We start from the raw sequence: 27,615 nt of genomic DNA on the forward strand, positions 1-27,615 counted from the left end.
GAGTCAGAACTCTGTCTGTGCTCTGTCCACAAAACCACAAAACTGGATTACCATTTCACATTACCTATAAATATGACTCCAAAGGCGTTTTAAGAAATCCACCTTTGCCCCATCTTCTGATGACTCAAGCCAGGAATTAAATAATAAGCGGTTGTTGTGGGTTTTTCAGGCTCTTTGGCCGTGTTCTGAAGGTTGTTCTTCCTAACGTTTCGCCAGTCTCTGTGGCCATGGGCCTCTTCAGAGGACAGCACTCTGTGCTCTGGTGTAGTTGGCTTGGGAGTGCACTCCCAAGCCAAGGCACTCCCAAGTCAACTACACCAGAGCACAGAGTGCTGTCCTCTGAAGATGCCACCCACAGAGACTGGTGAAACATCAGGAAGAACAACCTTCAGAACATGGCCAAAGAGCCCGAAAAACCCACAGCAACCATTAGATCCCGGCCGTGAAAGCCTTCGCGAATACATTAAATAATAAGTACTTACTGTCAAGTTGATTCTGACTACAGATTGGCACAGCTCAATGGTTTATGGCATTTCGTCTTTTGGACCAACGGGCTTCAGTGCCTCCTAGCCTCACCCCCTCCAGAGGGCAACAACTCAGAGGCAACACCCTGGCTTCCTTGCCCCACCACCTCTGGGCTCTGTCAAACTGGCCGTTTGTACCCACCTCTAATTCTGCCTTATGGCAACCCTTTCTAGGTAGCAGCGGTTGACCCTTCCCTTCTTCTGGAAGCCCCCTGGGACTATGCAGCTCGCCCGAGGTCACACAGGCTGGTTTTTCTCCCTGGAGGCACAGTGGGGAATCGAACTCCCAACTCCCCTCTCAGATACCTAAACCACTGAGCTATCCAGCCAGTGGAGTGATTAAAGGGTAACTGATTTTTTTAAGTGGTGCTTAGTATTCACATCCAGATCTCTGCTCCACTGTTCTAAATTATTACTCCCTTGCTCATCGTGGGATAACTCCCAAATATTCTGACATGCAGGAAAAACGTTATCCCAGATTAGAATAATAAGTCTCTCTTCTCCCAGCCTTCCCCAAAATAAAACAGCTCATTTAAAAAATAACGTCATAACTTGTCAGACCCCCCAGGGCCCCTCTGTAATAAGCCAGAGCAGAAGGGCATCGGCTAAGGAGAAGCGCTCCCACTGCTGGGGTGGGCACAGCCCACAAGCCTAGAGCTGCATAAGCAGAAAGGGCAACACCTCTACCAGACAGCTGAGGGATTTGGGGCCGACTGTTCACACAAAGAGGATGGATCCGGAGAGAAGGGCATTTGACACCAGTCGGATGACATGAAAGTTAACAGGGCTGAAAAGAGCCAAAGGGACCTCCAGCTCCTTTGAAAGGTCTGTGATGGGTAAGTGGGGTTTTTTTTGGTCTCCTCCGAAAAAGCCCAAGGCCAAACATATTACAGGGCCAATTCACACCACTGTTTGGAAGGCTTCATTCCCATCCCCTCCCCCCATCATTGGAGATACCGAAAATCTGACATGTTTTGGTTGCTGTGCATTCTATTTACTCTCAATGAATTTTTTAAAAAGAAATTGGGGGAAAAATCACAATGGCAAAACCAGCTCCTTCAAACTGGATCTGCTCCGTGGCTATTTTCTGAGCGAACATAGATTATGGGTAGAGAAGGGGCATGAACCTGAAAAAATGGTGGTTCATTTTGCTGAAATGAAGCCCTGGACGGAAAACGGTTTGGCGCTTGGTTTCGTTTTGGCAAAAGGGGAACACACAGACTGAACCTCAAGCCAGCCCGATTCATGGGTTTGTTCAGTTCATAGTTTGGTTCGTGCCCAACAGTAATTGCCTATGCTGATGTCTTTGTTATTATCTGCCATGAAGTCACTTTTGAATGAACAGGGACTCTAATACAGTGGGGTCTTGAATTGAGAACTTAATCCGTATTGGAAGGTGGTTCTCAAGTCAAAAAGTCTGTAAGTCAAGTCTCCATTGACCTACAGTGCATTGAAAACCGATTAATCCCGTAACAGGCCATTTTTGTTCCATTTTGGTTTTTTTCTGGTCTGTAAGTCAAATCTCAGTCTGCAAGTCAAACCTAAATTTTGCGGCCAGAGAAGTCTGTAACTCAAAAAGTCTGTAAGTCAAGCCGTCTGTAAGTCAAGGGTCCACTGTAGGGGTTTGGAGGTCTGTGAAATGTTTAAGGAGTGGTTTACCACGGCCGCCACCCCCAGTGAGTGTCCATAGTGCAGCTGAGACTAGAACCCTAGTCGCTGGTGCTCTCTCTAGTCTAGTCCCAAACTCTACCTGCTAGATGCTGGCTTGTGCGCCGTTCATAGTTCCAACGTAGTTCCATTTGCATAATTTTTCAACTGGATTCCAGGCAGTATATCTCAAATGTGACCAGAAAGGAAGAAAAGAGGGAGGGAATTTCTTGTGTAGTGTCAATTCCAAAGCCTCTTAATCCACTTTTGACGTGGCGTTATTCTGACATGGAGATCCAGCCACTGTCTGGCACAAAAGGTCTCCAAAATTTTGGACAGGTATTGTTTTTTTTTTTTCCCCATTTCTGCCTGGATTAAACCTGGGAATCCTGCATGCAAAGCATGTACTGCAGCACCAAACAGAAGCTTCTCCACCTCCCCGCTCCCCCCCCCCCACCCTGCCCTGAGGGGTTTATTTTCTAAATTTCATCAGAAGGAGAGGCAAAGGTAGTCAAATGAATTGGAGCAAATGCAATTAATTATACACAATCAGACTTCATTTTTGTTAAGCCAAAGGGGTTAAGCCAAAGGCTTGGCAGAGATTACTTTTAAGGAGAGATCGGAAGTTGAAAGAGGAAGCAGTGGTGCCAGGTACGGATTCCAGGAAGGATTTCCGCATAGAAGGAGGAGAGGCGAAACAACAGCCACCCTCTGCACAACTGAAAGCAGTAGAGTTGGAACAGTTAAAAATCATAAGCAGGGGGTATAAAGGGAAAATAGAGTCAGCTCCACCGTTCGATTCTTCCTTACTGCTATCACTGCTGCCGCCTTGCTTGACCTCTTTCTTTGCAGCTGATCTTTACAACTGTCCAGAAGAAGAGGAAAAAGCCGGTGACGGCTTCTTCTCAACTTTATCTACATGGCTGGAGAAGGCAGTAACTCAACCATATCCCTGAGCATATCTACTACTCATGGGGAAGGCAGACCTTCTGGAGAAGGGCCTTGGCAGGTGCCCCACAAGGAGCAGCTGACCTCAGTAACCTGGAACAACGGCGGAAAGGTGGAATGGGAAAAAGTGGCCGAGAAGTTCAGACAGTCCTGAGAAACCTGCTAAGAGTAGATGTTGGCAAGGAATAGGGAATGAGGACCTATTAACCCACTCCATCGCAGCCACATGTCACAGTGACTCAATTTCGAGTGTTCCTCCCCACCCCAACCCAATCCCCGGAAAAGACTGACAAGCCCCAGAGAAATCGACTAGAAAAATAATTTTTCTAGACAGTTGATTTGCATAACAAACCTGCTTATTTTCCCTGTGCTTGTCACTCAGTTTTATGCACAGGCATGCATGTCTGTAGGAATCACACATTAACGCCACCACAGCTGTATCCCAGGAGATTTCAGCGCCAACGTGCGCACAATCTCCTTCCCACTCTTGCAAAGGGTGCAGAACTCTCCACGCAGAAACCTTACCCCAGTGGGAAATGGCCTTTCTTTTGAGCAGAACCAAGCAATGTAACTAGTTTACATACCAGAACTCTCTTTATGTAAAGCAGTTACTGATACCAGGCCACGAAGCAGAGCCAGAGAAAACAGAAGGCCCTTCCGGAAGGCTGGCCCACGTCAAGGCTGTTAGTCCTCTTAGTGGTGCAGGTCAGGACAGGTGGGGTGGATCCCACCACTCTCCGCCACTCCTTAGGCACAGCCTCATTGACGATGCAAAGCCAGATGGTCAGGATTCAGGCTGTTCACACTCTTCTCCATCCCTATCATTCCCTCTGGTCCTTTGTAATTTACCCTGTTTGGTTTTCTTATATAGCAAAAGTGATAGAAGAACCCAAGAGCTGCTTCCTAAGAGGGGAAGAACCACAGTTCGAAGGTAGGGTATCTCCTCTCCATGCAAAAGGTATCAGGTTTGACCTTGGGTAAAAGGTAAAGGTAAAGGTTCCCCTTGACAATTTTTGTCCAGTCGTGTTCGACTCTAGGGGGGCGGTGCTCATCCCCGTTTCCAAGCCATAGAGCCAGCGTTTTGTCCGAAGACAATCTCCCGTGGTCACGTGGCCAGTGCGACTTAGACACGGAATGCTGTTACCTTCCCACCGAGGTGGTCCCTATTTATCTACTTGCATTTGCATGCTTTCGAACCACTAGGTTGGCGGGAGCTGGGACAAGCGACGGGCGCTCACTCCGTTGCGTGGATTCGATCTTACGACTGCTTGGTCTTCTGACCCTGCAGCACAGGCTTCTGCGGTTTAGCCCACAGCGCCACCACGTCCCTAACTTGACCTTGGGTACCGCCACTTAAAAGATTTAGGGATGAAGGAGGGCTTTTTTTTTTCCTGCCTGAGATGCTAAAAAGCTGCTGCCAGTCAAAGAAGGCAATATGGGGCAAAATGCCATCCGTGAGACAACTTCATACCTTCTGTGCAAGGTGCTATCTACTCTGTTTGCACAGCTGAAACAAGCATGCCAGACTGAGAAGACGCTCTTTATACTGTAGCAAGTAAACTGGAAGTGAGATGATGCTAGAGTATGTAACAAAACCAAAGAGATAAATCCAAAGGGAATACAGGAAAAGATAGGGATGGAGAGCAGAATGTCCATGCTGGATCTCTCCCTGCTCTCTCCCCATCCCCCAATATGATTCTGGCCAAGTATGACCAGCAAGGGAACACATCTGGAGGTCTGCTTGGCCTCTCCAGAGAGCAGGGTCTATTTTTTGTGGCCCCAGTGCTTCTGAATTGCTTCCTTCTCCCTGAGGTCTACATGCACGCACACACACACACACACAGAGGAGATTGGGGGGGCAAGGGGGGGAGAGAGACATACACTATTTCAAGGGCAGTTCAAGAAGACTTGTATTTCCCTAGAAGCTTTTGAGTGGGTTTATTTACCAATGTTTTAAAAACCACTGATCTCTGAAGATTTCAAAGCAGTGAGCAACAACAATAAAGCATCCAATATAAAATAATAAATATAAATCAAGATGCTGCTACTGCAGCTGCTCACCATATTAATGGATCCGTTTGCTTTTAACAGGTCTCGCATATGTTCAACTTTGGAAGTCTGGTGTTTGCATTTAAAAAACGAACGGCGACACAATTTTACAACAACATAAACAAAAGTGCTCCCTGAGCGACAAGGACGCCAACCATTGGGGGGGGGGTGTATTTTGATACCCTTCCCCCATTTTTCCTACCCAACCTTCCTGCAATTTTGCACAAGCATGCGCTTGTAAGGAATTCCTAGCCGCCTCCGCTCTCCTAAAGTATGTTTATGGAGCTGCCGCTCTCACAATCCTATCTTAATCCGCGGCTTTCGTTCCAGATTAAAATCAGCCCCGAGTGTTCTCCAGATCGCTAAACGCAGATCAACATCACCTCTCCAAAATGCTTGCTCCCATCCTCTCCCCAAACATGAACAGCTGAACAGCCACTCATGGTTACGAGCATCAACTTTACTAAAGTGGAAGAGGGAAGGGATTCTGATGTATTCCCAAAGGGGGAGGGTGCTTGTGTGCACTGCGTTACATAGGCATCCAGATGGAGTTCATGGATATTCAGCAAAATCATAATAAAGTCTGTACACACTTCCTGCCATCCTGTAAAGGCTTGGCTTCCTAGTGAATGCGGGAGGTGGGGTGTTTTTGAATAAAAGTCTTAGCCTATCAATCAGTCCAATTAATTGACAATGACAGATTTAATTGGCGAATGAAAGAGATGGCCGCAAATAACCCAACGGCAAATGTCTAAAACAAACAACAGAAAAATTCTCAGGTCTTCATTAGCCGTACGAGGGGGATGCAAAAAGCCACGCATTACGATGTTTCTGAATACAAGAACGCAAGCACACTTAAAGGCAAAATATTTCAAAGGAAGAACCTAGTTTGAGAACAAATATTGAATCAATCCTATATTCATCAATCACCAGTCAATATGCTGCGGCTGATGTTAAGTGCAATTCTATTAATGTGCGTGGTTGTGACCTTTAAGCCGGCCAAAGCGTGGTTTTGACATTCATGCTTGAGCAAGGATGACACTCGACCTTGTTAGACACAGAAAGACGAACTTGTAACAGGTGTCCAAGGACAGTCGTGGAGGAAAGAAACCGCAAAACTGTAACCGCAAAAGGAGAAGCTCAATGATGCATTAAGCGTTAAACCATATAATCTGTCTCTTCTCGCACGCCATTGTTGGACTTGAGGGCACTGAGCTATTTGTGATCACTTCTCAAATAAAATTCTGCCTGCTTTGGAGACCAGCTCTTTCTGAGCATTATTATGATTTATTATTTTAAAGATTTTTTTTTCATCTCACAATAATACTATATACTAGCTTTGCTGTCACAGAATTCTGGAAGCTGCAATTCCGTTGAAAGAACTAAGGACCTCAAAGAGTCTGATCACCTTCTCTACCGATGCTTCAAAATTAGATTTATATTTTGGAAACACCCTGCCTCGTTCCCAGTGTTGTCTTCCTCTTCTTCCTTCTGTTTTCCTTACCACGCACACAAAAAAGTCTACAGGAGGCAAAGAGGAAATATATACCATATTTTTTGTGAATCACACTAGTTATTGTACATCTGGAACTCAATAAATTAACTTCTTTTATGTAAACTATGACATTACTACCCTGTTTTCCCGAAAATAAGACCTAACCTGAAAATAAGCCCTAGTAGGATTTTTCAGGATGCTCGTAATATAAGCCCAACCCCCAAAATAAGCCCGAGTTAGGTGAACCCCCACCCTTCACCCTTGTGCAGCAACCAGAAGATGACATGACTGTATTTGAATAAATGTAGACTGTTGTATATGAAAAAAATAAAACATGCCCTAAAAATAAGCCCTACTGCATTTTTGAGCAAAAAAAAAAAAAATAAGACCCTGTTTTATTTTCGAGGAAACACGGTACATCCACAGCCAACATCAAGGACAATTTAGGCACATAGTATGTCTAGATGACAAAAAGCATTCCACATCCTTCCCTCCCATCTCTCTTGTGTCATTTTCTGTTGTGAAAACTCCTTGGAATGGAGACCTAGCTTTTCATTCTATTGACATGAATTACTTCATCTAAACTGGAGGTGGGCAACTCCTAATGGGGCCAAAGAGTAATTTTTGCTCACCTCCAGACCTTGGAGAGCTACACATCTCCTCTGCTTTAGATACTAAGGGATAAAAAAATTATCTACTGTACTGTAATGTAACTTTGATCCACTTGACACCAGTTAAACTTTCCCTGGTTTCCCCTCCAAAGAATCCTGAATTAAAAAAAAAAACAAATAACTACATTTCCCAGGATTCCTGGAGAAGAGAGGAAACAACTACGAAAATTTTTTTTGGACTTTTGGACTTTTACAGCCAAAGCGAAAGGATATGATTCAGAAACAAAAGCTGACAACCAAAGTCCTATATTTTGGAATCAGAACAAAGTGAGGTTTAGCTGTTTAAGGCCCAAAGAAACTAGAACACCTAAAAAAGGAATCAAATATGGCAAGCTTTCATGGAGAAAATTCAACTTCTTCAGGCTCAACACAATCCCTTGGTAAATAATTGCCCAAAAAAATCCAAACAAGAGTCCAAAAATTGATAAGGACCACATGGCTTTTTCCTGGTCTTTTACAAAAAAAATCAAAAGACATCCCTAAGCACAAGATGCACAACAATGGGCTCAAGTGACAGGAAGCCAGATTTTGGTTGAATATTAGGAAAAAACTTCCTAACTGTTAGAGCAGTACGACAGTGGAACCAATGACCTTGAGAGGTGGCAACTGTTCCAATACTGGAGGCATTTCAAGGGAAAATGGGTCAACCACCTGTCAGATATCCTTTGATTTATATTCCTGCATTGAGGAGGGGACTGGACTTACAGGCCCCTTCTAACTTCATTATTCTATGATTCCGTGACTATCGGCCATTCCCTGTTGTTCAGGAGTATCAACCACTTAGCCACAAACCAATGCAACTGAGGCAGAATCCACAACACCCAACAGAAACACTCACCAAAAAAATAATAATAAATAAAGCAGAAAGACTGGTGTAAGCAAGCCAGCTCAGACACTGCAGAAGAATGGGAGGTGGGTGGACATTGGCCCATCTGATCTGAACTGAATCAGTGGAAATTCTTTTCCAGAACGGAAAGTGTAGGCTAGCTGTTAACAGGACAGCTCTAAGCAACACTGCCATGCCCAAATCCAGAAGTGGCAATTCAGCTCAAGCCCAAACAAAGGACTCTTCTACAAAACTTGCCTCGGAGACCAAAATGGCCACATCCTAACAAAGAGGCAAGAATTCCTTGCATAAACTGCCAGCAAACTGGGCTGGGAAGGATGGAATAGTTACCCTTCATTACTAGGGCTTCCTCAGTCCTAAATGCAGTCGCAACCCTCAGAGCCATTCTGGATCCGGCGTTCTCCCTTTCAAGATGCCAAGGATGTTGGCAAGTTTTTGGTCCCGAGTCCAGCTCTGAATCTGAGTCTTTGGTACCAAGTCTGGAGTTTCTATTAAAAACAAGTCCCGCCCCCCCAGAAAAAAAGGGAGGAGTGGGTTGTTTCCGAGTCAAGTCCATGTCATTGAGTAATTGGCACAACTTGACTTGACAGCAAGCCCCATAACTTGAGTCCCTATCTCTGCAAGATGCTCTGAGTAAGTGGGGGAGGTGAACGGGGGGGGGGGGAGTAGGAGAAAGCTGCAGAGCAATCTACAGGGATGGGCTCGGTAAACAGCCCCCAAACATGCAATAATTAGTTCTCCTTGCGGACTCTTAGGTCATGCTGTCTTGGTACACCGGTAGCCTAAAGGAGGAAAAACAATCTCGAAGAGAGCCTGCCATGGTAGCAATAGCTCTCAGCTATGGAAGGCAACGCTTAGTTCAGATAATAGGGAAGGAAACAATTAGGCGCAGAGATAGATACTGAACAGGAAGGGAACAAGTGCTGCAGAGGCAAGCAGGAAAGGGGATGGGAGGGGGTGGGAGAGAGAAACGAGGGGGAGGAAGAGAGGTGTCAGGGATTTTGAACTCCTTGGGTCCCAATGCTTCCAGCTGGGCTGGTTGATCCAGTGGTCACCCTGTCTAACAGCCCTCTTGTGTCTTCCAGACCTCCTGGCACTACAGGCCAGGGATAGTCAGGAAAGTCACTCCTGCACAGTGTAATCTTAGGTAAAAAGTAAAGGTTCCCCTTCACATTTTAGTCCAGTCGTGTCTGACTCTATGGGGTGGTGCTCATCCCCGTTTCCAAGCCATAGAAGCCAGCGTTTGTCCACATGTGGTCACGTGGCCAGCACGACTAGACACGGAATGCTGTTACCTTCCCACCGAGGTGGTCCCTATTTATCTACCTGCATTTGCATGCTTTCGAACGGCTAGGTTGGCGGGAGCTGGGACGAGCAATGCGGGCTCCCTCCGTCGCATGGATTCGATCTTACGACTGCTGGTCTTCTGACCCTGCAGCACAGAGGCTTCTGTGGTTTAACCAACAGCGCCACCACGTCCCCTTCCAAGGGATCTTAGCATTCTCTATAAAGAGGCATAGTACGGTACGAGAAGAGAAAGTGGACTTCAGAACGGGAAAATCTGGATTCACATTCTTGCTCAACTGTAAAGTTCCCAGGAGGACCTTGGTCAGGTTACACCATAATTATCTGACTTATCGCACAGGACAAAAGGGGAGAAGATCCTGATCCCAGGATGGGCCCAACTCAAACTATTTTGCTGCCTGATGCAAAGGATATGATGCCACACAACCTTCTCCATGTAGCAAAGCCAACAGAACTAACGTTGCAATGTCCACTCTAGAGAAGCGCCATTTTCTCCATAGCCTCTCTGGACATGAAACCTAGTTTAGCGGCACAGGGCCTGTTGCGCAGCACACACAACTTTGTCTCCCAAACATTTCTTCAGTCACACTGTTCCAGGTGCACCCGGTCACCTGCTGAAACAAATGCTAAAAGGCAGAAGCCCTGACATAAGTCAAATGAAGAGAATCGTGCACCTGCGCAGAATGCCACCTGGAGTATATGGCCCAGATGGCTTGCTGAGTTAAATTGTTTTTTTGGACTTCAGCTCCCAAAATTTCCCCACCAACATGGACATGCTGGCTAAGGGAATTGTCAGTATTGTAGTTGCCCCACCCCAAAAAAATAACATTTCCAACGGTGGTCAAAGGCTCTTCTTATCAGCACAGTCCATGCATCTGGTTCTGCACTATTGAGATCAGTATTCTTCTGCTCCTTGGACAATATGAGACTTAAGTCAACACCCCTGTGTCAGAAAGTGACACAAACTCTGACTTTCTGGGTTCTAGAAAACTAACTTCTGTATGATTTTTTTGACTGGTTTAGGGTAAGGTTCAAGAAGAAAGAATATCGTTTGGGAGTCAGTGGACAGTATGTGTCCAACAAGGACTATGAAGATACAACCTACGTTCAAATCTCTGCTCAGCTATTGAGGATAAAGTACGACCTTCAACCAGCAATGATAATTTCTCGACCTGATGGTTATGAAGATAATATCAGGCCACTTTTGAGTTCCTTCAAGGATGAGTAGAGGGGGAAAAATGTCAGGAACGACTTTTTAAAAGCAAAACAACAACAACAACAACAATATCTGTTCAAAAAAAGCAGACTTCAGCAAAGGAACAGAAAGCTATTCTCTCAAATATCAGGAATCCATAAATTATAGGTTTTGCATATTTTAGCCCGAAGCACTTGCTGGATCACCACCGAATTCTCACGATTTCAACAATCCTGTATAACGAGTCTGTTTTTAAAAAGAGAGAGCGAGAGCGCAGGGGCCATCCGTTCTGGGAGATATAACCCCAGAAAGGAAACTCATCCAAGCTTTAAACCAGAGCACCTGGCAATTGACTTTGGAAGGAAAGGAGTCCATGCACTTTAGCAAAATAGAGGTCAGAACTTTTTGGTTTGCTTTTCCTGTTCCAAAACAGAAGTGCGGCACAATGCCCAGAGCAAAGTCACACACACACACATTCTCCCACATGCTGTTGGCTGTCCTCAAAGCCCGATGGCCTCCTTGGCTCTCCTCTCTTCATTAATGTTGTGCTTTAATATCTGGATGATGATGGATTGGCAGGCCCAGTGAGGCTGGCAGGAAATGCAACTGGGCACCAACTGCAGTTTCTATTATCAGCCTATCCTCATAAGACTTCTCCCAGGACCCTACTGACTTGAAACCATCAGCAGCATTTACACTGTCATATCCATACCCTGGGTGTACAGTTTTAGCAGCACACCCCTGGAGCAAATGCCATTTTCTGCTACATGCATGCACGAACAGACATTGACGTACATCTCAGATCCCATATTAATCTCTAGAAATAATCTTTCCTGGGCAATACCTAGTACTCATCTTTGAAGATTAGGTTTTTTTCTTGATACTTGCCTCTCACATGAAGAGAAAAATCTAATCTTTCTCAAACTTTAAGGAGTATTTGGAATATAATTGATTTGTACCTGGTGTTGCACAGCACCTGCCTGCAACAGGTAATTCTGCAGTCTGACCTCAAAGAGAAGATAGGTTTATGGACCAAATAGGGAACATGTAGTCACAGCAGCCACGAAATTAAAAGACGCCTGCTTCTTGGGAGGAAAGTGATGACAAACCTCGACAGCATCTTAAAAAGCAGAGACATCACCTTGCCAACAAAAGTCCGAATAGTCAAAGCTATGGTTTTTTCCTGTAGTGATGTATGGAAGTGAGCACTGGATCATAAAGAAGGTCGACCGTCAAAGAGTTGATGCTTTTGATTTGTGGTGCTGGAGGAGGCTCTTGAGAATCCCCTGGACTGCAAGGAGAACAAACCTATCCATTCTGAAGGAAATCAACCCCGAGTGCTCACTGGAAGGACAGATCCTGAAGCTGAGGCTCCAAGACTTTGGCCATCTCATGAGAAGAGAAGACTCCCTGGAAAAGACCCTGATGTTGGGAAAATGTGAAGGCAAGAGGAGAAGGGGACAACAGAGGATGAGATGGTTGGACAATGTCATCGAAGCGACCAACATGAATTTGACCTCCAGTGGAAGACCAATATGACCAACATGAATTTGACCCAACTCCGGGAGGCAGTGGAAGACAGGAGGGCCTGGCATGCTCTGGTCCATGGGGTCACAAAGAGTCAGACATGACTAAATGACTAAACAACAACAAAGTCCAAATTCTGCTTGTTTAGCCAGAATCGTACTTTCTTGAGTATAAAACGCTTGGAACAAATGTTGTGGGAAATCCTAAACATAACTAGGATTCCTTAGGGAACAGAACAATGATTTATAGTGTCAGCCCAGAAATCCTGGGGTCCCTATGACAAAGCAGTAGAAAATAGGGTAAAATCCAGTAGTGGGTCATGATTAGAGTAGGCCCATTGAGTCAGTGGAACTTATGAAGGGGTTGGCTCAACAAATCCCCATTGATTCACTGGGCCTACTCCAGTTGTGACTTCCTACTGGAGTTCAGCTATTATCTTCTTGGACTACAACTCCCCAAGTCCCCCAGCCATGCTGACTGGGTATTCGTAGGAGTTGTATTCCAGTCTTTCTTCCCCCCCCCCCCCCATCAAACTCTGTTCTGAAGCTGGTTAGAAGATCCTCAAGTAAGAAGCGGCAGAGCAGAGACTTTCCAGAAACAGTGTGTTCTGTTACAGGCCTCACCCTGTGATGCACAGCCACTGTGTGGGATAGTGTGGGGAGGAGCGAGAAAAAGGGTATTGGGTACATAATTTTGCATGAATTAATTGGTACAGTCCAACAGATTCCTCTTTGTGGACAAGAAAAGCCATCTGAGAACAAGTGCCATAAATCTCTGATATGCAAAGTATCACAGATGTGCTTCTGTGTCTTGTGGGAGTCTTCATCAGGTGAGAACTTTTGCAAAGGCTGAGAGGAAAGGCAGGGGAGGAAATCATCATACGTACATAAGAAGGGCCTTGCTGGATCAGGCCAAGGGCCCCTCTAGTCCAGCTTCCTGTATCTCGCAGGGGCCCCACCAGATGCCTCTGGAAGTACACGAGGCAACGGGATTCCTGTCTCCCGATACCCCTCCCCTGCATCTGGCGTACCTTCCTTTTAAGCCTGGAGATTATACATTGCCATCATGGCTTCATCATCATCATCTTAGAAAAGCAGAGCTAGAAGGGCCCTATGGATCATCAAGTCCACCCCTGTCAGAGAAACAGTGAAAAATCAAACTCCTAACCTCTAGCTACACAGCCAGATAGATAAACCACTGAGATACCCAGGAGTTCATATTCAATGGATGCTAAAGTTACAGGATCTGTGGCTAATCTGAAGTTCCAAGGAGACTTGTAAATACAAGGAATCAGGCAGAAGAGGTGCAGTGGGAGTAGTATCGGATTTCCCCCGGGGGAGTGGGTGTAGTCAGTTCTTTGAATCCCCCACTGCGAATGGAGTGAATTCCCCATTGAATGACTCCCTCACTGGATGCATTCTATGAATTCTCTATTACTATTTATTTACAATGACCAACCCTAGATAAGAGTCCTGCAGGTCTCAAAAGCTTGCCTTTTTCATGATAGTTCAGCAGTCCAATACACGCATTAACCGCGCCTAGTTTTGGATTTTGTTCATGGACCAGAAAACGGTGCTTCCTCTTCATCTTTTGTTACACAAAGCTTTCTCCCCATGCAACAGACCACAAAAAGGTACACAATTTGAACACGAATGAACAAATATGCCGAACGGTAAAATCTTTCTCCTCACTCCCCCTTTTTCTAGTAACATGGATGCCCTTCCCCATGAAAGATTTCTAAATGGGGATTCAGGTAAGGCCATGAGCTCTGAGCAATGAGAGAGAGTGGGTCTGTTCTATTCTGGTCTTCCTGCCCCTGCCAAATCTTACAATATGTTCACAGTTCAGCATGGATTGGATGGCAGAGCCAGAACTGAGGGCAGAACAAGTGTGAACACAGCTTGAGGGAGGCTCCATCTTCAGCCATTCGCACCTCAGCCATCAGACAGAACCACAACTAGTGTATTTCCAGCCTGGGATCAAAGTCCTGAAGTTCAAAGGGTTTTGATTCAATTAGAGGGTTCTGCCTGCCCTCTCCTTGGGGCTCAAAGTGGGCCAGGAAGAAACCTTAAGGATCCCGATGGCCTACTAGCCCATGACAGATTCAGAGTTTTAAAAACTTGCCTACAAAGCTTTCTGGATGCATGGAGGACGCACAGCGTGTTCGCGTAAAAAAAAGGCAGATCCCAATAATGTAAGGCGCTGAGAAGTGCAGAATGCAGTTGGTCAGGGCAATGCAGAAGGGGGAATGCGTTTGTCTGAGGAGCGTGTGAGCGCTTAAGAATAAAGCAACATGTCGGCAGATTTTTTCCTCGTGGAATTTAAGTCTGCATCTAAGGCAGTGGCTCCCAACCTTGAGTACCTCTTGTGTTCTTGGACTGCAATTCCCAGAAGGCTTCACTCTCAAGAACACCCAGGTTACTCAAGGTTGGGAACCACTGATCTAGATGATACAACCACCCAAACCTTTATGTGGGTAATAAGTGAACACTGAAGGATACAATCCAACATCTGCCTTAAAGAAGACATTGTTCTTTTTATGGTCATCAAGTCACTTGTGACTTATGGCAATCCTATGAGTGATCTCCAAAATGTCATGTCCTCAAATAGCTCTGGCTCACCTCTTTTAAACTTGTGGCTTCCTTTAGGGACTCAATTCATCTTATATTTGGCCTTCCTCTTTTCCTGCTGAAGGCATGGAAGCTACTTACAGATTTCCAGCACGACATCCTCTTTTAAAAGCATTTTGATACCAGGGAAAGTGGTATGTTAATTCCAAATGCACTCCAGAACCTATAACCACCTCCCCCTGCAATTTTATATCAAAATTGGCAACACTGCATAATTTTTTTCCCCCAGCTCCTGCAGAATTTAGTTGTTGTCTACAGGCCAGCTGGTGGATTTGCCTATGTATGAAGTTGACAGTCTCCGTTGCTGTAAATGAAACTTTAGAAACCTTTGAATGGAGATCTGTGGACGGTTAGGAGCTGAAAGGGCCGTGTGTGTGTGTGTGTGTGTGTGTGTGTGTGTGTGCGTGCGTGCGTGCGTGCGTGCGTGCGTGTTCTGTGTGTTCTGTGTGTTCTGTGCCATCAAGTCAGAAATGACTTATAATGACCCTAACAGGGTTTTCAAGGTAAGAGAGACATTTAAGGAGTGGTATTACCAGAGGGACGTGGTGGCGCTGCGGGCTAAACCGCAGAAGCCTGTGCTGCAGGGTCAGAAGACCAAGCAGTCGTAAGATCGAATCCACGCGACGGAGTGAGCTCCCGTCGCTTGTCCCAGCTCCCGCCAACCTAGCGGTTCGAAAGCATGCAAATGCAAGTAGATAAATAGGGACCACTTCGGTGGGAAGGTAACAGCGTTCCGTGTCTAAGTCGCACTGGCCATGTGACCACGGAAGATTGTCTTCGGACAGACGCTGGCTCTATGGCTTGGAAACGGGGATGAGCACCGCCCCCTAGAGTCGAACACGACTGGACAAAAATTGTCAAGGGGAACCTTTACCTTTTTATTACCAGTTCCACTCCCCCCCCCCATGAGTTTCCATGGCTGAGTGGAGATTCGAACCCTGTTCTCCAGAGTCTTAGTCCATCACTCTATTCACTATACCACAACGGGAATCCATGAAGCGGCGTGAGATTTTCCTCTCTCTTTTTTTACTGCACAACCAGGGGGAAGGGGATTCAATTTCTATATGAGGTCCACGCTATCCTTGCCAGTCACCAAGTCAGGGTTAATACAATAATCACCATTTGAATCGGCTGAGAGGAACAAAAAAGGAGAGAGGGGAAGAATTGAAATGGCTGAGCTAGAGAAAGCGAAGGATGGGATGAGAGGCTTAAAAAGAGTGGATAAAAAACAAGATAGCCAAATTTCTTTCACCAGGTATTCAGACAGAGAGATCTCTAGTCTAAAAGAGCATCTTATGTCCTGCTGATCATTCTAACCCAAGAGCGGACAGAGAAGAGATCAGGCCCAATTTTACTCCGGACAAAACTCTTGGTAACGTGTAACAAAGCCAATTTCCAAGTGCCGTAATTTTGCAATGGCAGGTAAAATCCAAAACATTTACCTGCCGGCTGGCTTTTTATCAGCCTTCCTTGTCTGTGGGAATGGCTGCTTTTCACCTGTTTTCTCTGCAGCTTTTGCTACTCTGTTTTTGAGCCGCAAGTAACCGAGAAGCAGATTTTGTCCATCGTTATCTCTTGAGTTGCAGCAGAAGCTGAGCAGAGAAAGGGCTCCAAACCGTTAATTTGTGGTTTTGCATTTAGCCCACCCAAGCGATGATTTTTGCATCAGGCTCTTTTCCAGCAAAGCCCAAAGTTGCTTCCACCAGTTTTGCAGCCTTATCATCCTCTCTTGTTACCCAGATCCTTCCTTGAGGGGGAAGAAAAAAAAGGGGGGAAAAACCTTCTAAAAACCAGAATGTCTGAAGATGAAACGATTGTGCAAAATTAAGTATATGTTCGCCAACTTAATTAACTTGCATAATTAAGTCTGGCTAGGTATCCTTGACATTGACTCTGGATTTGAAGGAGGGAGCATGGCATGAAAGGAGGGCTGCTAAGCACGTGTGCACAAAAAAAGACATATATCCTTATGTTTGATTTTCCGCTGCATGTCTTTAAGGAGGAAGCCAGCCTTTGGCCGCATTAAAAAGCGCTTGCTTTCCTGCTCCCTCGCTCCTCTCAGGCAGATCCAGATCCTTCCCTGAGCAGGTGACCTTACGCAGGCAAATCCCGATTCTCGTCCCGCCTGGTGCCAATCTGTTCCAAGAGGAGGGTTTTTTATTATTATTATTATTTTCTGAATGGGAAGCGAGGAATGAGCTGCATGCTGAAAGGGAAGGGCGCCGGGAGCGCGCGCCTCCTGCCGCCGCCGGTGCGGCTCCCGCTGGGTCCCGCTGCCCACCCGTCTTCGTCACTGCCCCGGGTGCTGCCACTGATTCGTGGAGCCGCGACGAGGGGCGAGCGCGGAGATCCTCCGGAGCAGACCCTGGGGCTGACCTGTGGCAGGGACCGGACGGAAAAACAGCAGATCTCAGCTCGGCTTCCGTGGCAAGAGCAGAAAAGCCACCGCCGTAGAAGGAGACCGGCATGGGAAAGAGGGTGATCATGGAGGGTGATCATGACTCGAACTCCGCTCCCGGGCTCGTTTAAAGGCCAGGGGATCGGCGAGGGTGGGGGGCAAAAGGGAGCCGTTCTTTTCCTTCTTTTACACAGCTTTCGGGGGTGGGAGAGACACAGGCATCCCTCCCAAATGCGTTGGACTACAATTCCCATTGCGCTGGCTAGAGCTGGCGATGGGCGCTGCAATTCGGCAAGCGAGGAGAAAAGTGCAAGCTTTCCACTCCAGCGTTTCTTCCGAGGAACCCGAGACTTTTCTCCACCCAGGTTTATACCCACGATTCTGTGGCACAAAGAGCGGGGGGGGGGGCAGAGAGGCAGAGACGGGTGCCTATGGATGAACTAAGATGAAATTCACCTCTAAAGCAAAGCCGTGCAACTAAATGCACTCCAGATTTTTCAGATGACAGCTCCCATAACCCCCCCCAACTGGCCATGCTGACTAGGACTGATGGGAGTTGTAGTGCAACACACCTGTAGAGTGCCACACTGCTGATCTACTACACTAAGTTAAGTCTACACGGAGAACTTTAATACATTTGATACAATGTAACTCCACCATCTTTTGACCCAACTCCGGGAGGCAGTGGAAGACGGGGGGGGGGGGGGCTGGTGTGCTCTGGTCCATGGGGCCACGAAGAGCCCGACAGGGCTTACCGACTCAAGAACAGACAAGAATAACTCCACCATCTAATGAATCCACATTCATTCTGCTCCCATCCGTCTCTCTCCCTTCCAGGAAAAGTTCAACAGAGGACAACATGGGCCACCTGCTGTCCTAACCAGATGCTGATCAAGGCTTGGGGCATGCATCCCAAGACCCATTCTCCCCACGCCTTGCTTCCCTAACCCATGAAATGGCTCTGATGGGCACGTCCCTCGGAGGGGAGTCGTGCGGATAAGACAAAACAAAGATTGTAAAGCAGGCTGAAGATCTCCTCAAGTATTTGAGAAGCCGAATGGGGATTTAGGGCTAAAAGGAAGGCTAATTATCTCTTGCCCCTCATTCAGTGCATTTTGAACACACGCTGCCACCCTGTTTTATGGGTATACAGTGGAACGCTGTTTACTCGGCCTGTGATTTTGCCCCACCTAGCTTTCCTTACACAGTAAGAACAATGACGAGGACCTGGTAAAAGAAAATAAAAAGTTGAAATGCCCATTTGTACATACATTGGGGCCTAACATATAAACCACAAAGGGCATTCACCAGCTCCTCGCAGGCAAATGCTTCTCCCAGTAACTCTCACTTCCAGTATTGGAGCCTGGATGAACGAGTGCAATGTTGCACGAAAACCTTCCAGGAGCTAAGCAGAGGGAGAGGGCCCCATCTTTCCTCTACATGGTTTGTTTGCTTTTCAAGTCAGTTTTCCCCCCCCACACACACACACACTAAGAACTTCTGCTTTATACATGATTGCAGCAGGTCTGTGATTAAAAGACCCAGACATCTTCCTGCAATTTTGGGTAGTTTTAGGCCTCAGATTGGGAGAAAGTGGTGGAAAGGTCTAATTTTAAGGGGTTGTTAGGATGAAGGATGGTTTACTAGATCTCAGATGAAAAGATGTGTAGAGACTGGATCTAGCCCATTAGCACCCCCCCCCCCCAATTTCCTATTCTTCCTTTAAGTCCAGGTTGGAGACCCTTTTCCTCCACCCCAAAACAGAATTAGCTGTTCTGAGCAGAGTTCTCTATTCTTTTCCTGATCTAACAGGGAGCAAATAAACCCCCTTTCCTCCAAAAACCCTGCACGGTGCAAATGAAAAACATCTTCTGAAGTCTGCATGCACGCATGTACGCACAAGCACACACACACACAAATCAGGGAAACAAGAACACGTCCGTTTGAAGACAAATCCCACGTTGATTATCAACTCACAGACAGCTCTTTTGAATTCACCATCTGCAGCATGTTTTTTTTTTAAAATTCCATCTCTCGAAGAGACACCGCCTCTGAGGATATGCGTACTGCCTTCTCCTCATCACCACATTCTACCCCTGCCCATCCGAAATGGGCCGGGAGGAGGATCCTGCACGGGTCAAAGTTTGTCCCTATGCAGAAAGCTTGTATAGCAGTACACCTCTTTGTGCAAAGCACACAGTGCTGTCACTTCCATGCGTCTCAAAATAACCCAAGGTTATGATTTCTTATGCGCAGGTTCTTTTTTTCCTGCTAAGGCTATGGCAGAGACCTATAGAGTTGGGGAAAAGGTTACTTACATAAAAGGAAGGACAAGAGGGTAGCTGCTGATTCAAATTGGCGAAGGATACCTGTGGGGGTGGGGGGGTACTCTGTATTCTCAGCAAAAGGAAATGAGTTCTCTGGAGAGCATGTTCCAAATCAACTTGAGCATTCTTGCAGCAAGCAGCCACTTCCAGGGTGATTTATTTATATTTGATCAGGGTTGTTAAAAGATGGAGGAACCACAGCTTAAAGGCCACTTAAGGACTCGGCTCAGAATCTCTCGTCATTGGCCACTCTCCTGGGTGCTGAAATCTGAAACAGGTAGACGCCTAAATGTCGGGAACCACCACCTTAGCGCAGTCGTCCCCAATCTGATGCAGCCAGATGTGGCGAACGACAACTCTTCCAGCTAGTAACACATGTGGAGGTTTCCAGGTTACAAAAGGCAGCTCCGGGGTGTTGTAGTAACCAGCTAGTTGCTAGCAAAGAAATAGATGTCATTCTCTCTCTCTCACTCACTCACTCACTCACAAACAGTGGTGTTAAGGCCAATGATGGATGAGACACATGGCTCTTCTGTTTTGTCAGCAGCATGGATGACAAAAGGCCACAGGGGTAAGTCAACAGGCAAAATCTGCATGCAGGCCCGTCCTCGTCATTCCCTCCGGAGTCCAGACCTGGTGTAGTTCCCTGGGGTGCCTTTGTACCAGAATATAAATAACTGTCGGAGAAAAAAAATAACACAGACAGGCACACCATCTGGTAAGACTAGACACATGGGCATGAGGTGGCCCCCTGGTAGCCAGACATGTGCACCCGCCACCAACTCACAGGACGTAGCTTTTAGCTGGAAGCACCGTTTCCTCGAGTGCTTTATCCCAAATCACCAACTATCTTGAATGCACTGGTCTTGTCCTTTTTTTGGAAGCTAAACCGGCTTAAGCCTAGTTTGTACTGGGATGGGAGACTGCTGGAGAATATCAGGGATCTCCTGGTAATGAACTCTGGTTGAAACTGTAGGAAACCCTGGCAAGCAGAATTGATAACAACTAGCCTAAATGGCTCAATCATCTGAATCAGTGTGGGGCAGCTTCCTCCTTTTACTGCTAGGTATATCAGAAAATAAGAAGTCTAATTTCTTAGTCCATGGGGTTACAAAGAGTCGGACACAACTAAATGACTAAACAACAACAACAATTTCTTGGTAGCATCTCGTCGTCGTTGTTTAGTCATTTAGTCGTGTCCGACTCTTCGTGACCCCATGGACCAGAGCACGCCAGGCCCTCCTATCTTCCACTGCCTCCCGGAGTTGGGTCAGATTCATGTTGGTTACTTCGGTGACACTGTCCAACCATCTCATCCTCTGTCGTCCCCTTCTCCTCTTGCCTTCACACTTTCCCAACATTAAGGTCTCACCCAAGTACTAGCCTGGCCTTATTTTGCTTTTGCTTCCAAAATCGAGCAAGATGTCCACAATTTTGTAACTGTATCCCCTTCCTCTTTCCACTTTTGTGGCTTCCCCTTAACACTTTAGACAGGAGCTTCCTGCAAGCTAGCGGCATGATCTATGTTCAAGCTAATACAGAGAGAGCAAAATGCCGTCTGCACATGCTCCAGGGCATTCTTGTTTACAGCATCACCTGTTCCAGAAGACAGGTCTTGTCACTGAAAAGTAATGCCAGCCTTGAGTCCTAGCAAAACCTGGCATAGATGGGAAAGCTATTTCTCTCCCCCTCTTCAACAGTGGCCAGCACCCAAAAGAGCAACAGAGAGCAAACAGGACGTGGGGTGGGGAAGAGCTGGAATACTCACAAAGCACGTGCAAACAAAAGCCAGCCAGCATCCCAGTCCCATCCTGGGGGGGGGGGGGACTATTTATTGCAATAAAAAAAGAAGAAAATGCTTTAAAGCTGGGGGGGAGGGAGAGAGAGAGAGAGAGAGAGAGAGAGAGAGAGAGTCCTCCCAACAATTAATTCCCGCATCAGACAGAGAAAGTGTTTAGTAAGCACAATTTGAATAAAAGGACCCGGTTGCGGGGGCAGGTATGTGCACACAGACACAGAGAGACAGTTTCCTTTATGCAGATCGGGGAGTGCGTTCCCATTGTGGGTGTGTGGGTGTCTGAGAAACTGAATCGTTGTTTTAATATGCACACTCATGAACAATTTATGGGAAAATAATTTAAGGGAGAAAAACTATAACCTCTTCAATTAGACACAATAGCAGAAGCCACACTCATTTGGCAAGGTATCCTTTCTTTCAGACTAGAGTCCTAGAAAGGGGTCATGGAGGTCCCCCCTCCCTCCTTTCACAGGCCTCAAATGCCCCCTAGAAGGGGAATGAATGCCCTTTATTTCAAACCACAGAACTCTGGAGGACTGCTCATTTTGCAGCCGCAACCTTAACGACAGAGAGGTCCCTTATTTCCAGTCCACGGCCCTTCATTCCAGAAGCTACGTACACGCAGGATGCTTCTCCTCCACCCCATCCCACCGTCACTTCCAAGGGATCATAAAGATCAGAGCGTCACACAAGATAACAGCCCTCCTTGGCTTCAAACCCTGTCATCGGAAGAGTCTTTTATTTTAGAAAATGTTCTTCTGACAAGTCTGGCTTCCAGAGCGCTTTTACTGTAAGTGACTGTCCCTTGTTCCCGGGGAAAGAGGGAAACGAAGCTTTTTCAAAAAGATGTCTAAATGAACATGTCAGCCCCCAGCTTTTGAATTTATGAATTTGCAATAAAGAATGGCTTTGGGGGGTCGGCAGAATTTTTTTCCCCCCCATGACAAGCAGCCTCACACTTCTAAAGTCTGATACAGAAGGTCAAAGGGTACAGCATTTAAACAAGCTTGCATGCCAGTATGCATTTTTAATTTAAAATAATAATTAACATATCATACTCTTCTCGCATTTCAAAACCTATATTCACAAGACGCGATCATTCAAGCCACTGCTGATCAATGCACGTCATCTGGAGAGATCTTTCATCTGAAAACCTTAGATTCCATCCACGCACACAAACCCTATACCAGTACAGCTGCTCTCATGATTAGGCAAGTAGAAAAGTGAGTGGGGGGGTGGTAAGAGGGAGGGGATGTGTATACACCCACCCCCTCACTGACCTAGAAAGTAGATTTACTCCAGCTATTGATTAAAGCGGAATGCAATTACCCAGTGCATGGACCTGCTGCCTCTGATAAGGGAAGGAAAAGAGTTGGTTGGAAAGTCACAAAAATTAAAGTCAAGACAGGCTTTCATGCTCTTTCCAGCTTTTTTCAGTCCTTGCAACCAGACCCCCAGCCTTCCAGCTCCCCTCTCCACCTAAAATCCACTCTTCCTTGCTTCCCCTGCTGGCTGGAACACTATCTTCCCCACCCTCCCACCCCCACCGTTTTCCCTTCCGACTCTAAAAGCATCTCGGCTCAATAGCAAAGCCTTTTATTTAGCAGCCAGAGCTTCTTTCTGCCTTTCAAATGTCCTTCGGCACCACAAAAGTTGTTGGTTCCTCTCCTCGTCCCCCACCCCCTCCCCTGCTACTACCTCCTGTTGCTAGAATGGCTTCCTCTTTCACCCCATCCTTCTCCCCTTTATTTTGGATCCAGTTTTGAAAAAAGAGAAAACTTCATTTGTGCACCAACTTCATTTTGAGACACAGATGCTGTTCAGACATTCCAGGTCTTAAATTTCAACCCAGAACGAAAGCAAGCTGAAGTGAGGAAGAACAACTTACTAAGAAGAAGGAACACCAAAACTGAAAACAAGCATTTCTCTAAACTTGAAATCCCCAATGTAGCCAGATGGGAAAACAGTTTGCAAGAGTTCCAAACTTTTAAGCTATTAAGAAGGTTGTCTATGGGAAACAATGGCTTTTTAAAGTCAACCAAAAGCTTGTGTCAGACCATTTACAACTCCACCTACTCAAGGGCAGTCTCATAGAGGCTTAAAACGGCAGGTGAATCTATTTATTAAAATTGTTACCCAGGTCCTGAGTACATTTTCTGGACGATTAAAAAAAATTTCTGTTGATGATAAAGATTTTGCTTCCACTGAGATGCATGTCACGTTACGATCTCAGTCCTGTTAAGAAAAGTCTACATGCTAAAGAGTCCTGTGAAACTCCAAAAGACTGCGCATGCACCAACGAAGTCAAGCAAGAAAAACTGGCTCTACACACCATCTTTATTTCTCACAGTCCTTCGAGACCCACATAAAGACCATAATCAGTTGAAGAAAAAGGAAGTCATTTATTGAGGCTATTAGGTCAATATTCGTGGAGGGAGGTGGTCCTTTGACCAGATATCTCCTCCACCCCCACCCCCCACCTGGTTCCATGAGCCAAAGGAAAGAAGCCCACTCCTTTTCAAACTGTTTGGTACATGGAAGCATTTCTTGGTAAGAAAAGTGTACTTTCTCTACAGGCTCGTAGAGACTGGAAAGGCATAAGCTCTCTCTTATTCTCGCTCATCTCTCTCACACATGCACACTAACATCAACCCCCATGCACCCTACACCAGCTCAGATCATCATCCCAATCCTATGTTTGTTTGCCTGCCTTGCCTTATTATAGCATCCTTGAGCAATGAAGGATGGAAAAGTGGGCAGCTGGCGAGAAAGGATTGTGCTAAACTCACTAGGGAGTAAACACACCTCACAGGCCTGCCGGCTTAAAGCCATGTTGAAACCACGGGCCTGACCTCTCCTAAGAGAATCAGGATGATTGACGGAGATGCCAGCGAGCCGGCAATAAAGTTCAACCCTCTCCAGAGTAAAACTGCAAAAGAAGGGATATGAAAGGCTCGAAATTTTGACCTTTTCAAGGAATCCTGTCCATTTTGCGATGAGACAAAGAGATGAAAGTCCATTCCCCCTGCCTTGCAACTAGCTCGATCCCCAATGCAGTTAAGCTGGAACAATGAGGTCTGCAGCCAATGGGACATCGATCTGTTCAAATTCCAGTCTGTCAGCCGAACTGAGCTATTGAGGGGACTGAATAGTTGCTTTCTGGTTTTGCTGCGACCCAGCTCTGCTGTCAGTGGCTTTGTTCTCTAAGAAGTCACCCCTCCCTAAACATCTACCCATCCATCCACCCCCCCCACCTCTGCTCACTGCATCAGATGGGAATTGACAGGCACTTGGGATTGGGGGTGGTGGATGGGTGGGTGTTGGGAACGCCATTTTTCCTAGTGTTTTCCCCTGTAATTTCCCCCTCAATCAAAACAAAAAAGAAAAAGGAAAGGAAAAAGAAAGAAAGAAAAAATCGTTTTACAGATGGGGCAAGCATGCCACCCCTCCCGAGTCCCACCAGAGAAGACGGAGAACAGAATGTGGATCAGGAGGAACACAACCCAGGCACGTCTGATGTGCTGTTCCACAAAGTCAAGGCGCAGGCTGGGATAAAAGAATGGTAGGAAGGGAAGAGAAGCGAGGGAAGAGAGAGAGAGAGAGAAAGGGGGGAAGAGATGATGTAGCTGTTTGGATGTCCTTTTTTTAGAACAAAGATCTATCTGTGGGAAGAGAACTCAAAAGTAAGAAAAACTGAAATCTAGACAGCGTAAAGAAAATAGCAAGGAGAGAAGGTGAAAGGGGGGGAAGAGAGAAAGAGACAATAAAAGGGAGGAACTAAAGCTGGATACTAATCCTGAAAATTTGCAAAGCTTGGGATGTTAGAGATTGTAAGGTGCTTTTCTCTCTTCCCCCCCCCTCGCCATAAGCAGACAGGATTACAACCTCTCCCCTCCTGCCCCCACAAGGCACACACGCAAAACCTACAAACTAATTCAGTTTAGGAGTTGAAGGGGGCACCAAGGATCCATTGCCAGGACATTCTGATTGCGGGGATGGGGGGGGGCTCTAACTAAAAGCCAGGGAGGGAGAAATGGGGGGGGGGGGGGAAGAAGAAGAATCTGGGTGCCCCAACCCTTCCAAAGGGTCGAAGGACAAAGTGTGTGTGTAGGGGGGGTGGCAGCTGGCATTCACCCACACCAGCAAAGCCCCTCTAACAAAGCCCACCATGACTGCAGTGACAAGGAAAAAGGGGGTGGGTGGGAGCTATGCCATTGTTTCCCCCCTATACATACATCCATACAAACACACACATATATACATAAATACATATATACAGAACACACACACACACACACCCCTTTCCTGCTGCAGCAGCCGCTGTGAATATTAGGGTCACACAATGCGGGCAGGAGTGGCGGAGGGCGGGGGGGGGGAGAAGGAGGAGCGGGGAAGAAGGCTAAAACCCTACAAAGCGGGGAGGCTGCCCCCCTCTATCCTCCCCCCATTTTTTTTCCTCTAGGGCCGCGATCCTTTCGGAGCAGCGTCCCTTCGGAAGTGGGAGTCGGGGAAGGTTAGGGTTTGTCCTGCTGGCTCTCAAGAGCACCGTCGACCGTGGCACCAACACACACACACACACTCCCCCCCCCATCCCTGGCTACTGCTGGTGGCGGTGCTGATGATGATGCCCGGCTCTCTGCTAAGGAGTCAAGGCACGGCCCAAAAATCCTAGCAAGGGTGCAGGAAGGTAAAAAAGGGGGGAGAGAGGGAGAGACTGGAGGGGGAAGAGAGGGAGGGGGCCGAGGAGAAAGCTCCAGCTTCTGGGCTGCCCTGATCGATCGCATGTGGGTCCTCTCCCCCCCCCTCCCCAAATCCGCTTCCCTCCCTCCTTCCCTGCATCGCTCCCTCCGAGCGCATCCCCGGCTCTGTCTTTCCTCTCCGGCGCTCTCGCTGCAGGAGCGCTTCCCCAACCCGCGGAGAGGACAAGCGGGGAGAGTTTGAGCATTTAAGCCGGAGCAGGAGCATCAAGAGCAGCAACATCCCCGGGAAATTAAAGATAAAGAGAGAGAGAGAGGGAGGGATGGAGAGAGGGAGGGATGGAGGGATGGAGGGAGGACCACCTTCTCCCTCTCTCTCCCCCGTCCTTGGCTCTTCTTACCTGGGCCGGCCAAGCACAGCAATAAAATCCCCGCCGCGGCCACCAAAGGCGAGTGCCGCCTGCCGCTCCGTGCCCAGCGCATCCTGCCCGCGGCTGCCAGCTCGCTAGCTTTCCCCTCCGGTCTCGCTCACTCCCTCTTCGCCCGGCGCTTCTGCACCGGCGCTCCAGCTCCCCCAGCGTTAATCTATGCTAATGAGATGCCGGGAAGGGGGCGGGCCAGCGGCGCCCAAGGGGCGGGGCCTCCTGCCCCCCACCCCCACCCCCGAAGGCGAAAAGGGGGGGGGAGGCAATTGTTTACAACTCCCATGCGGGAGAGAAGGAGGCGAAAAAAGGTGGGGCTTGGAAAAAAAAAAACTTAAGGGACGCCTCCCGGGTTTATTTTTAAAAAATTTAAAAACCCTTCCCTAGCAAAGAGGACACACACACACACACACACACACACACACACACACACACACACACACACACACACACACACACACACACACACACACACACACACACACACACACACACACACACACACACACACACACACACACACACACACACACACACGAGAGAGATCCCTTCCTAGATTCAGAGGAAATTTGCTGGAACTTTTTTACGGCCCCAAACATTCCTAATAGATAAACAGTAGTAGAATAATCACAGAGGCAGTAGTAGCAGTAACTATAGCAGTAATATGATAATGGTAACAGTGGCAGAAGCAGCAGTAGTGATTGTAATAGCAGTAATGGTAATCATCATATCATTGATAGTGTCAATAATACTAAGATAACAATAAAAATACATTTTATGCTATTATTTTTTTCCTGCATGTTGTCCATTAGCCTACGCCATGCCATTTCAAAATGTATGTTGAAACGCAAACCAATATATTAAAGCTCTTATTACTCATTTAGCAATGTTATTCCTAAAATAGTACTCATTTTATAACCATTAGTTATAACTGACCACATGATTTATAAAGAATTGAGCTCCCTGGAATATGCACGCATTAAAGCTGTTAAAAATCATAAAATATGCGCTTGGAAGCATATACATTAAACATATGTGCATTATGCATAAGGAAACAGCTCATGCAACAGTCTTCTGTTATTGCTGGATGTGTAATTCTTGGTGAGGTGTCTTTTTATTTTAAAGAAATGTGTGT

At 46.7% G+C, this 27,615-nt stretch overlaps 1 protein-coding gene and 1 long non-coding RNA gene across 2 annotated transcripts in view; both read right to left on the reverse strand.

Moving 5' to 3' along the window:
* CADM4 (cell adhesion molecule 4) overlaps positions 1–26,632 on the reverse strand; it is a 133,363-nt gene extending 106,731 nt beyond the window's left edge. Inside the window, exon 1 of the mRNA XM_020814450.3 lies at positions 26,460–26,632. Coding sequence (XP_020670109.2) covers positions 26,460–26,541 — 82 coding nt within the window. The 5' untranslated portion in view covers positions 26,542–26,632. The remainder of the gene's footprint in view (positions 1–26,459) is intronic.
* LOC144584338 (uncharacterized) lies at positions 1,500–7,106 on the reverse strand. Its single transcript, XR_013538525.1, has 2 exons — positions 4,458–7,106; positions 1,500–4,091 (listed from the first exon to the last, which is right to left on the reverse strand). It is a non-coding gene; the product is annotated as an uncharacterized LOC144584338 (long non-coding RNA).
* Positions 26,633–27,615: the final 983 nt, after the last annotated feature.

The sequence above is a fragment of the Pogona vitticeps genome, chromosome 9, assembly GCF_051106095.1.
Source record: "Pogona vitticeps strain Pit_001003342236 chromosome 9, PviZW2.1, whole genome shotgun sequence".
Taxonomy (NCBI): Eukaryota; Metazoa; Chordata; class Lepidosauria; order Squamata; family Agamidae; genus Pogona; species Pogona vitticeps.